We start from the raw sequence: 12,473 nt of genomic DNA on the forward strand, positions 1-12,473 counted from the left end.
CCCTCACAGTTGAGAAGCGAGTGGCAATAGCCCTGTGGAAGCTTGCAATGCCAGACAGCTACCAGTCAGTCGGGAATCAATTTGGAGTGGGCAAATCTACTGTGGGGGCTGCTGTGATCCAAGTTGCCAGGGCAATCAAAGACCTGCTGATATCAAGGGTAGTGACTCTGGGAAACGTGCAGGCCATAGTGGATGGCTTTGCTGCAATGGGATTCCCAAACTGTGATGGGGCGATAGACGGAACCCATATCCCTATCTTGGCACCGGAGCACCAAGCTACCGAGTACATAAACCGCATGGGGTACTTTTCAATGGTGCTGCAAGCCCTGGTGGATCACAAGGGACGTTTCACCAACATCAACGTGGGATGGCCGGGAAAGGTACACAATGCTCACGTCTTCAGGCACTCTGGTCTGTTTCGAAAGCTGAAGGAAGGGACTTTCTTCCCGGACCAGAAAATAACCATTGGGGATGTTGAAATGCCTATTGTGATCTTTGGGGACCCAACCTACCCCTTAATGCCATGGCTCATGAAGCCGTACACAGGCAGCCTGGACAGTAGTCAGGACCTGTTCAACTACAGGCTGAGCAAGTGCCGAATGGTGGTGGAATGTGCATCTGGACGTTTAAAAGCGCGCTGGCGCAGCTTACTGACTCGCTCAGACCTCAGCGAAAAGAATATCCCCATTGTTATTGCTGCTTGCTGTGCGCTCCACAATATATCTTTGAGAGTAAGGGGGAGACATTTATGGCAGGGTGGGAGGTTGAGGCAAATCGCCTGGCCGCTGATTACGCGCAACCAGACACCAGGGCGGTTAGAAGAGTACAGAAGGGCACGGTGCGCATCAGAGAAGCTTTGAAAACGAGTTTTGTGACTGGCCAGGCTACGGTGTGAAACTTCTGTTTGTTTCTCCTTGATGAACCCTCCGCCCCCCCCCAACCCAGTTCACTCTACTTCCCTGTAAACCAACCACCCCACCCTCCCCTCCCCCCTTCGAGCACCACTTGCAGAGGCAATAAAGTTATTGTTACTTCACATTCATGCATTCTTTATTAATTCATCACACAACTAGGGGGATAATTGCCAAGGTAACCCGGGATGGGTGCGGGAGGAGGGAAGGAAAAGGACACACTGCAGTTTAAAACTTTAACTCTTATTGAAGGTCAGCCTTCCGATGCTTGGGCAATCATCTGGGGTGGAGTGACTGGGTGGCCGGAGGCCCCCACACCGTGTTCTTGGGTGTCTGGGTGAGGAGGCTATGGAATTTGGGGAGGAGAGCTGTTGGTTACACAGAGGCTGTAGCGGCGGTCTCTGCTCCTGCTGCCTTTCCTGCAGCTCGACCATACACTGGAGCATATCAGTTTGATGCTCCAGCAGCCGGAGCATCGACTCGCCTTCTGTCTGCAAGCTGATGCCACCTATCATCTTCAGCCTGCCACTTGCTCTGTTCATCCTGCGATTCAGCCCGCCACCTCTCCTCTCGTTCATACTGTGCTTTTCTGTAGTCTGACATTGACTGCCTCCACGCATTCTGCTGTGCTCTTTCAGTGTGGAAGGACATCTGGAGCTCCGTGAACATATCATCCCGAATCCACCGTTTTCTCCTTCTTATCTTCACTAGCCTCTGTGAAGGAGAAACATTTGCAGCTGGTGGAGGAGAAGGGAGGGGAGGTTAAAAAAAGACATATTTTAGAGAACAATGGGTACACTCTTTCACGTTAAATTTTGCTCTTCACATTACACAGCTCATGTGCTTTCGTTACAAGGTCACATTTTTCCTCTTATATTGAGGGCCTGCCGGTTTGCTGTGAGAGATCACTCACGCAGTGCCAGGCAACAGATTTCGGCTTGCAGGCAGCCATGGTAAGCCACAGTCTTTTGGGTTTTTTAACCTTCTTAACATGTGGGAATGGTTTCAAACAGTAGCGCCCTCATTTCCCATACCAAGCTCCCGTTGGGTTGGCCATTTAAAATGGGTTTGCAATGTAAAAGGAGGGGTGCGGTTTCCAGGTTAACATGCAGCACAAACCCAACTAACCCCCCTCTCCTCCACACCCAATTATCAGGGATGATCACTTCACCACTCCCCGCCCACCGCGTGGCTAACAGCGGGGAACATTTCTGTTCAGCAGAGCAGGAAGGGGCACCTCTGAATGTCCCCTTAATAAAATCACCCCATTTCAACCAGGTGACCGTGAATGATATCACTCTCCAGAGGATAACAAAGAGTGATAAGGAATGGATGTTGTCTGCATGCCAGCAAACACTGGGACCATACGCTGCCATGCTTTGTTATGCAATGATTCCAGACTACGGGCTACTGGCCTGGCGTGGTAAAGTGTCCTACCATGGCGGACGGGATAAGGCAGCCCTCCCCAGAAACCTTTTGCAAAGGCTTTGGGAGTACATGAAGGAGAGCTTTCTGGAGATGTCCCTGGAGGATTTCCGCTCCATCCCCATATACGTTAACAGACTTTTCCAGTAGCTGCACTGGCTGCGATTGCCAGGGCAAATTAATCATTAATCATTAAACATGCTTGCTTTTAAACCATGTGTAGTATTTACAAAGGTACACTCACCAGAGGTCCCCTGTGTGCCCTCAGGGTCTGGGAGCACACCTTGGGTGAGTTCGGGGGTTACTGGCTCCAGGTCCAGGGTGATAAACATATCCTGGCTGTTGGGGAAACCGGTTTCTCTGCTTCCTTGCTGCTGTGAGCTATCTACATTATCTTCATCCTCATCTTCCTCGTACCCCGAACACGCTTCCCTGTGTGTTTCTCCAGTGAAGGAGTCATAGCACACGGTTGGGGTAGTGGTGGCTGCACCCCCTAGCATGGCATGCAGCTCCGCGTAGAAGTGGCATGTTTGCGGCTCTGCCCCGGACCTTCCGTTTGCCCCTCTGGCTTTGTGGTAGGCTTGCCTTAGCTCCTCACGCGGCACTGCTGTGCGTCCCTGTTATGGCCTCTGTCCTTCATGGCCTTGGAGACCTTTTCTAATATTTTGCCATTTCGTTTACTGCTACAGAGTTCAGCTAGCACTGATTCATCTCCCCATATGGTGAGCAGATCCCGTACTTCCCGTTCGATCCATGATGGAGCTCTTTTGCGATCCTGGGCCTCCATCACGGTTACCTGTGCTGATGAGCTCTGCATGGTCACCTGTGCTCTCCATGCTGGGCAAACAGGAAATGACATTCAAACGTTCGCGGGGCTTTTCCTGTCTACCTGGTCAGTGCATCTGAGTTGAGAGTGCTGTCCAGAGCGGTCACAATGAAGCACTGTGGGATAGCTCCCGGAGGCCAATAACGTCGAATTCCGTCCACACGACCCCAATTCCGACCCGCTAAGGCCGATTTTATCGCTAATCCCCTCGTCGGAGGTGGAGTAAAGAAACCAGTTTAAAGGGCCCTTTAAGTCAAAAGAAAGGGCTTCGTCATGTGAACATGTCCAGGCTTAATTGGATTTAAGGCTGCTAAAGTCAACCTAAACTCATAGTGTAGACCAGACCTCAGATGGCATTAAAGACAGTAATAACTGTCTTTTGAGGCGGGGAAAGAGGGGAAGTTATCTGAGATGGGCTAGAGTTGTTATTTAAAGTCCAGTTCCATTTCCTAGAAGACAAAACAAGACAAACACACCCAAAAATGGGAGAGGAAAAATTAGCAAAGATAGAAAATACAGTTTCTGTCTTTGGTGTTGACTTTCACTTGCAACCTCGCTGCTGGAAACAAACAGGCACAGCGCACAACATATCAGCCCCTTTGAGACCTGGCAAACTTGTATTAGCAGCAGGCTGTTTAGGACATTGGTTTTAGCTGCCTCTTCTTGGTCAAAGGCTCAGGCTACATCTACACTACGGGGGTGGGGGGGAATCGATTTCAGATACGCAAATTCAGCTACGCGAATAGTGTAGCTGAATTTGACATATCTGATCCAACTTAGGATCAGAGGACGGTGGCAAATCGACCGCCGCGGCTCCCCTGTCAACGGCGCTTACTCCTACCTGGGCTGGTGGAGTACACGCGTCGATTCGGGGATCGATTATCACGTCCCGACGAGATGCGATAAATCGATCCCCGAGAGATCGATTTTCTACCGCCGATCCGGGCGGGTAGTAAAGACTAGCCCTCACAGTGGTGTGCAGCAACAGTGACAGTGGTGAGCAGAGGCATCACTCACCCATCCCACGAGCCTGGGGGCAGGAGGTGAACCCACCTGAACACAGCCCTGGACTCTGGGACTTCGCTGCACCCCACTCACATTTGTCAGCTGAGGGCAGCGGAGTGAAAAGGGGAATGGTTTGTTAAATAGGCGTTTGTTTATTGGACTTTCACACCACAAGGTGGGAAGCTGAGGCAAAAGTCTATTGCTCAAGACAATGTGGGGCCAGTGCTTACTTTTGGTTAGCATACTTTTGAGTAATTGTTGCTGTGTTTTCCCAGATTAATGCTGTATTTCATCTCCTCTTAATAAAGTTTTCTTTTGTTATACTCAGACTCAGTGCTTGCAAGTGGGGAAGTATTACCTTCTAGGGGCTCCCGGGGTGGGTAGTATATTGTTTCCCAAGATTTCTGGATGGGGGCTCAAGCTGGTTCTGTTTTGTAATGTTAAGAGGAACCTCTAGATATTGAACCTGTCCTTTGTTGCTGCCAATCCTGGCAGAAGGATCACATAGTTATGATCTCCCTTTTGTGAATCTGTCTGATTTTTAATCCAGCACTAACTTCTTTCTTTCCTTCGATCCGTACTTATCAGCAGTTCCTGTTTCTCCCCGTTACTCAGTCTGTGGGATCAATACAGGATGTTACAGGTTTTAGAGATACCAACATTCCTTGTATGCACATGTGTCACTCGCATGTACTACGCCCTTGGGCCAGTAGCTGGACCCACCATAGCAGCTCCCAGAGTCCCATTCAGGTAACCTATTGTCCCTTGATGGAAGCAAACCAAGTGCAAAAAGGGTGCTTCTCCCACTGGAGATACAAGCCAGCCATAAGGCTTATGGATCTTTCGCCCAATGAGATGTATCTTATTTTCGTGAATCAGCCTCTTGTCCCTGGAGCAGCTTACATGTGTGACATCAGCCTTTTGTGCTAGCTGCCCGGACCTCTAGCCAAGATCATTGGCTGCTCATTCTGCAATACATCACCCACGTGTTAGTTGGAAATGTTCTCCAAAGAGTTGAAATTCTGTATGGGTGGAGGCCACGTGCTCACCTTAGTTGGAGAAGGGAGTATTATCATTCACCAGTGTCCCCTCTGGATGAGTTAATATGTGATGTCCTGCTCAGTCCTCCTTGTCTGTAGGGGTTATGGCTGCAATGTTGGGTTTTAAGAGGGGAAATCAGGCAATCAGGTCCCATAATGACGGCAAACAGGAAATCTCAAAACTCCAAATAAGCACTTTTTTTTTTTTTTTGGTCACAAATACAGCTCTTATTTTAGCCAAGGCCTGAGCCCAGGATCGATGACCCATCTGTTCTTCTCTCTGTTTCCAGATTGGTGCTTCTCTGTTTGCCAGTAACATTGGCAGTGGGCACTTTGTGGGCTTGGCAGGCACAGGAGCGGCTGCAGGAATCGCCATTGCAGGATTTGAATGGAACGTAAGTGGTACACATTTCAATAAAATTGTAACCTTGGGGGTATCCAAAGAGATCAGGTGAGCCCACATTGTCTAAAAATCCAATTCACTCTAATGCTGTCAGAGCCCTCACCCAGCGGCACCTGCCTCCCCCAGGGCTGGCGACTGGCAGAACCACCCACCACAAGAATACTTTGTGTCGATTCCCATTCCCCCAGTCTCTCTCCCCACTCCCACCTGCAGCCCAGCCAATGGGAGAAGAAAAGGCCATTACTATATTAGGAAACCAGTTTCCATAGAGGTGTTACTTCTCTCTCTCTCTCTCTCTCTCACTCAATATATTGGTGATTTCCTCCATTCTATCCTTGTCCTTTGATTGCTTTTCAAATACTTATAAACAACATCTCCAGCTATCAGGGGGAAAGGACAGCTTTTCTCATCTCATCTGTATCATTTTTGCTGAGAGCTTGCTTTGGGATTAGGGGGAAAGGAGTATTTTGCTTTCCTCCAGGCAGTGAGGGATTTAGGGTTGCCTTCACCTCTTACTTGCCCTCTCATTTCCCTCTCACTAAGGGACGGCAGCGAAGGAGTGCAGAGGCTTGCACCATCAGTGCTGGTCTGTTCTCAGTCTGCTGGGGGCAGACCCCTGTCCTAGAACCAAACACCTCACTTGATTAAAAGTACTACGACTACTGCCTGGAGTGTGGCACAAGAACCATAAAGGTTTGGGAAAGGATCTGGGGGAGAGAGTTGAGACGAAAGGTAACGTGTCCCCTCTCCTCAGTCATTTTTACCTGTAGCCCTCCATGGATGTATGTGCGACCGGGAGGAGATACAGGAGTTGGGGAACAGCCCCTTTATGCTGTATTTCCCCTTTCAGGTCAGCCGGTCTGAAGGTGCAGTTTGCATCACGTTACCGCTGCCCTGAACAGCACTAGCTTCTCCACCATCAGTACTCCGTGGCGGGGAATTGGGGACATAGCCACTAGGAGGTCAGTTCCTGGCAGCATGGAGTCTGGAGCAGACTGCTGTTTACCTGGTGCTCCAGGAAGATCTGGTCATGAGAGAACTTTAATGAGCCAAGAGCCTTGGGATCTAGCTCTTTCCCTTGGATCCTCAGCCTCTGGAATAATAGTGGCCATGCCCCTGGCTGTTGCACTTCACAAAGGAGTTTATGCAACACCACAAAAGATCTTGGAGGTTTGGTGTTGCCCTGTAATCTGGTCTGAATCATCAAGGGAAGCATGTGGCCCTTAGGTTTATTTAGAATAGAAGTGTGCGGGGTATGAAATGAGCCCCATAGAGATTGCAACTTCTTTGTGCATGGGGGGAGTAGACGCTCGCTTAGAGACACGCACACGTTGGACTCAGTTAGTTTAAACTCTCACTTTTTTTTATTTTCTGATGATGCTGAAACAAATCCAGGCTCCACACTAAGGTTACTTGGAACTTCATGACATCTGAAGGGATAGAACCGGGATCCTCTTTCAGGATCCTCTGCCATGTGAGCTAAAGAGCTTTCCATTAGTTGGTAGCAGTATGCAGCCTAAGACACACAGTTGAGAGGTTTTGATTAAGTCAAGTAGAGGACAGTGATGTACATGTTCACGCACGCACACAGAAGCCAGCTAGTTCGCTCATTACAATACGAACAACACAATGGAACTGATAAACATGCTAATATACATGGGAAAATGCTGCTTTGAGATCCACGCTGATTCTGTTAGCAAGAGAGAGAACTGGACCCGATTCTGCTCTCACTTATACTGCCTTTGTGTCAGTGTCATTCCATTGACTTCAGTGGGGTTACTCTTGATGTACATGGATGGAAGTGAGAGCAGCATGGTGCCCAGTATCTCTGGCATGTCCTATGCTTGATCTATGAGCAGAACTTCAGAGAGGTGATAAACTAGCGTGTGGATGAGAGATCTAGAGTGCAGTTCTGAGAGCAGAATTTAGCTCTATATTTGTTTTAATGTGCACAAGTCTGCATAAAACAAATCGCTTACGTTTAAGGAAGAAAAATGAATGTACGATCTACAATAAAATATCTGCTGCACAGAATATACAGTATGTAGTATAGCAGAGCTACCATACTTTACAGTATATAGTCCCAAATATGAGAGTATTATATGTCTTATAATGTATAAGGGCACCTTATAACTACTCCCACTGCAGAAGGCAGGTCAGTGAGCTAGTCTGGTGGGTGACGTGGGTATGGAAGTAAGCTCTGCTGTCAACACCTTGGAGAAGCAAAGCTAGTCACAAGTGAGACGTGGGCTGTAGCCCACGAAAGCTTATGCTCTAATAAATTTGTTAGTCTATAAGGTGCCACAAGTACTCCTGTTCTTTTTGCGGATACAGACTAACACGGCTGCTACTCTGACACTTGGATTTGTTAGTGGAATGTTTCCTGGTGCCGGTGGCTGCCTGGAGACTGGATGGAGGGGCTAGTAAAGGGGGCTAGGGTGGCATCCCTAGACTTCCGTAACATTTCCCAGTGGTAGCAATGGTGAATCTGCCAACACAGAGAGGTTTCTGGGGGCTTCTGTTGTTTAAAACACCATGTTGTCTAGATCTGCTCTGGGCACGACTAATGAAACAGTGGTTTAAGCACCTGTGCCCAGGGTACACTAATGCTCTGGTAGTTGCTACTACTAGTGGAGCTGCAGTGGGACAGTGCAACCAAAGGAAATGTTAAGAGCAGTGTTAGACACACGACAAACGTATTTCTCCTCGGACAGACATGGGAAAATGCTGAAGCAATGTTCTCTTTGATACTTCAATAAGTCTGCTGCAGTGGGGGGCTCTTCCTCAGGTGCTTCTATTGGACGCCTGGGGTGAAATCCGAGTTCCAGTCAAGTCAAAGACAAAACTACCATTGACTTCAGTAAGGCCGGGACTTCACCCCTGGAGTTCCAACTGTAAAATGCCAGACAAATAGAAAGAATGAGGCCAGGGGTGCCTGCACTGGCCACCGTTTTACTCACTGCAGCCAGATACGTGGCCTTGGAAAGTGCTGGTGACAGGACCAGAGGCTAATTCAGCTGTTCTTTCCTTGGTTACAGGCCCTGATAATTGTATTTGCTCTTGGCTGGTTGTTTGTACCCATCTACATCAGGGCTGGGGTAAGTACAAACACTAGGTTATTCCTTTTATTGTTCCCAGTTTTAATCTTTCTTTTTCAGCCTGCTGTGTTTGTGGGTCTAGCATCATCACAAAACCATTCTCAGTGGGAGTAGAGACCTGAATGTGACAGGGACTCGATACAAGTTGTTTCTTTATGTATTTAAACAAGGAGGTCTCTGTGGCTTTGAGATCCTGACATGAGGAGCATTTGATAGTGTCTTTCTGTGCTTCTTGGAGGCCATCTACGTTTCTAGTGCATTCATCAGTGTGGTATCTGGACGGAAGAGCCTCTGCCCCCTACGGTAGTTGTCTTTTGCTCATAGTGTGAATTCTTCTCTCTCTGCAGGTGGTGACGATGCCAGAGTATCTCAAGAAGCGCTTTGGTGGCCGACGGATTCAGATGTATCTGTCAGTCCTTTCTCTGCTCCTCTATATTTTCACCAAGATCTCTGTGAGTTAAGCTTTTCTAGTTCCTCTATTCTAAGTGAAGTTCCTATCTGTATTATTATTTTATGCTCACATAAAATCTCTCAACAGGTGTAGTTCACTTCTCTCATTTGTTGCCTGGACTCTAGGTAGGTAAAAATCTGTTTCCATGTTGTCACTCTTCCGTCTAGCAGTGCTGACCATCCAAATCAGCTCTACAGCTCTGTGTGTCTGTGCCTGTTGGCTTGTACCAAGGGACTCTTTCTCTAGATGGTGGTTATGATTTAGCTTTCTTTTTCCGGGATTTTGTTTCCATGTGTGCTCCCCTCTGGAACAGGTCAGGCTGGCTGGAGCTTTGTACTATATACTGTATGCGCCATCTCAGGCGTCAGTGACAGAAACTGAAGAGAAGGTCCCAAACTATGAGAATTTTAGTACCTGGTTCTCTGCCTTTGTCCCCCAAGGGCAACAATTGCTGCTGCTTACCCAGGAACATTCACCCACGCCATTTTCAGCATTTTGTTTTAGAGCCTTCTTTCGAAAGTCCCCCATTCTGACTCCTGGGCCAAATTCTCCTGCCCCAGAGTATGAGTAACTCTCTTTGGCTCTAGTGGGAGAAAAAGGGGCCTGGGGCTTTCAAGGAATGGGTTTTTGTTCCCACTTTCCCACACATCCTTCCATCCGTATTCTCAGCTGAACTTGCAACCTGTTTGTACTAATGAAGCCGAAGTGAGAAAAGAGAGGAAGGCAGGTGGGGAAAAGAGAGATGGGGTTAGAAAGTAAAGGAGTTGGAAAGTGCAAGGAGAGGAAGGGAAGGAAGAGGAAAGAGCCTGTCTGTGGATTAGTTTGAGCTATGAAGTGTGGCTATCAAGGACATTGCAGTGGCGAAGGACGTTGTGATTTTCTGCCTCCTTTTGAAATCATGTTTCCAGCCAAGTCCACAGGTCAGGCAGACCTGGCTCTGTTGTTTTCCTGCAGTTGCCATGGAAGGTTACTCTTTGCTCTCTGCATAGGAGCTGAGTGATAATAGTCCAATGTAACCTAAAAGAGCTGGCCTTCTGCTCTCATTCTCACACTCTTACAATAATTGATTCTTACCAAGGTTACAAATTAAATAGGCTGGGTCTGTGGCAAACCCCCAAGTTAGCTTTTTGGCGTTTTCATTTCTGTAGCATTTATTTCTGTGAGGAGCTGGCAACATAACTGTTGTGTTTTATATGTAGCTGTAATTGGAAATGTTGCATCCATTTAATTGGGCCTGGTTTTGTGAGCACATAGGTCTAGGGCTCCAAGCATCTCTTGCCTATGAAGCTGTTGGCTTTATTTTGTAAAGCTTTATGGGACTTATGTTAAGAGAAGATGATAAAGAATTACTAGTAGGTAGATTATTATATTGCTTATAGATCAGGCTAAGTTTTTGTCACGGATATTTTTAGTAAAAGTCATGGACAGATCACGGGCAATAAACAAAAATTCACGGCAGCCCGTGACCTGTCCCTGACTTTCACTAAAAAATATCCCTGACAAAAGGGGTAGGCGGGTTCAGCACCCACTGCTGCTGGGGCTCCCGGGTCCCCCACCTCTGCGGTAGGCGGGCGCTCAGGGGTCTCCCTGCCTGTGGGGCTGGGCTGCTGCAGGGTCCCCTCGCCCCCCAGGGCAGCTGGGAACTGCAGGGTCCCCCAGCCGGTGGCCATGGCTGGGCAGTTGCAGGGGGTTCCTGCCCACCTCCACTGGGCACCTGCAGGCCCCCCCCCGCCGCAGCTGGGATGCAGCAGGGTCCGCCAGCTGTCCAGCGAGCAGGCAACGGGGGCTCGCCGCAGCTGTCCAGCTGTGGCAGGGGGACCCTGCAGTTGCTCAGCCATGGCAGGCAGCAGGGATGCTCTGCAGCTGCTCAGCTGGGGCATCTGGGCATCTGCAGGGTCCCTGCACCAGGGCGGGGGCTGGGAGCTGGGGGGGAGGGGCTCGCTGGGAACTCCAGCCCTGGGGCAGAAAATGTCACGGAGGTCAATGGAAGTCACGGATTCCATGACATAATCGTAGCCTTACTTATAGAGTGAAAATATGGTTGTGTGTGACCTAGTTTCATAACCTATTTTTAAAGTTGTTTTTTAGTCCTGTGATTCTCTAATGAAGTTGTAACTGAAATGAAAAGAAAGGGCTTATACAATGGAAATGTACGAGGAGCCATGATTCACATTGTGATATTAACATATGATTGGACAATGTATAAGACATTCCAAACCACAAAGGACAAAATGAAATGACTGGTTAAAAACATGTTGTTAAGCAGGTTAAAACTGAAATGTAGGGTATGATGGAATATGACATTTGTCTTTGATTGGATAATCATAGTTACAAAACTAAACACCGTGAAGAAAGAACCAAGAAGAAATAACAGATAGAATTGTAAAATAAATTGGACCAGTGGCGCTGACAGACACTGGACCCTGGATTAGTGAGTTTCCTCTCTGTATTGTGCTGATTAATCCTAGATGTCTAATCTTTGATTAATAAACCAACTGATCTTATTATTTGATGTCTCATTTAATTAATGATCAAACACAAGCCATTATTACAATTTGGAACCCCAGATATTGCACATCAGTTGTTGTATCAGTTTGGGCCAGTTAAGGCAGGGTTGTGGCCTAATTATCCTGAGGTCCCTTCCAACCCTGATATGCTATGATTCTATGAAAGCAGTGGCAGTGCAGAAATTTTAACTCTAACTGCTCACAGGCCTAAGTGCATTTTGAAACACACCCAGGATGCCTGTCAGCAGGGCACCTTCTGGGGGCAGGAGATTAATTAATTAATAAGATATAATACATTACTGATAATGAAACACCAAAACTGCGACACCTCACAACACTGGAGCATAAAGAAAGAAATATCAGCTGACAGGTCACTACTTCTTTATAAAGGACTCCATATTTCAGAACATGGGGGTGGTTCACTTGCATTAGATACAAATTATGTAGCTGACCCCTGGATTTATGTGTGTGAGAGAGATTTCCAGACTGAAATGGACTGGAAAGGTAAAGATTAAGACATAAAAGTTACAGCCATGGACTATCTACTGATGGCATGTATGGCTCAGTTGTAAAGTTTAGAAGATGAGGGAACAGAATAAGAAATTGAAACATCAGATGGAAAAGCAACCTTAATATGTCCCTAGTTCATACCTTGGAAAAGCCTAAAAAGGAAGTGCAAACATGAGAGGGAGGAGGTGAGGGAGAGAAAAGAGAGAAGCAGGGGTTACTGTGGCAGGCAGAGGACCTTAAAAGTGCCTACAGAGTGGTTGAAGAACAGCTCACCACAGCATATCAAGGCACTCTGGT

General features: G+C 47.7%; 1 protein-coding gene across 3 annotated transcripts in view; it reads left to right on the forward strand.

Moving 5' to 3' along the window:
• LOC128824709 (sodium/glucose cotransporter 1-like) overlaps positions 1 to 12,473 on the forward strand; it is a 72,783-nt gene that overhangs the window by 28,662 nt on the left and 31,648 nt on the right. For all 3 annotated transcript variants that reach the window (XM_054006529.1, XM_054006530.1, XM_054006531.1), the window contains 3 exons: positions 5,498 to 5,602; positions 8,649 to 8,708; positions 9,056 to 9,160. In XM_054006529.1, coding sequence (XP_053862504.1) covers positions 5,498 to 5,602; positions 8,649 to 8,708; positions 9,056 to 9,160 — 270 coding nt within the window. The remainder of the gene's footprint in view (positions 1 to 5,497; positions 5,603 to 8,648; positions 8,709 to 9,055; positions 9,161 to 12,473) is intronic.

Source organism: Malaclemys terrapin, chromosome 16 (assembly GCF_027887155.1).
Source record: "Malaclemys terrapin pileata isolate rMalTer1 chromosome 16, rMalTer1.hap1, whole genome shotgun sequence".
Taxonomy (NCBI): domain Eukaryota; kingdom Metazoa; phylum Chordata; order Testudines; family Emydidae; genus Malaclemys; species Malaclemys terrapin.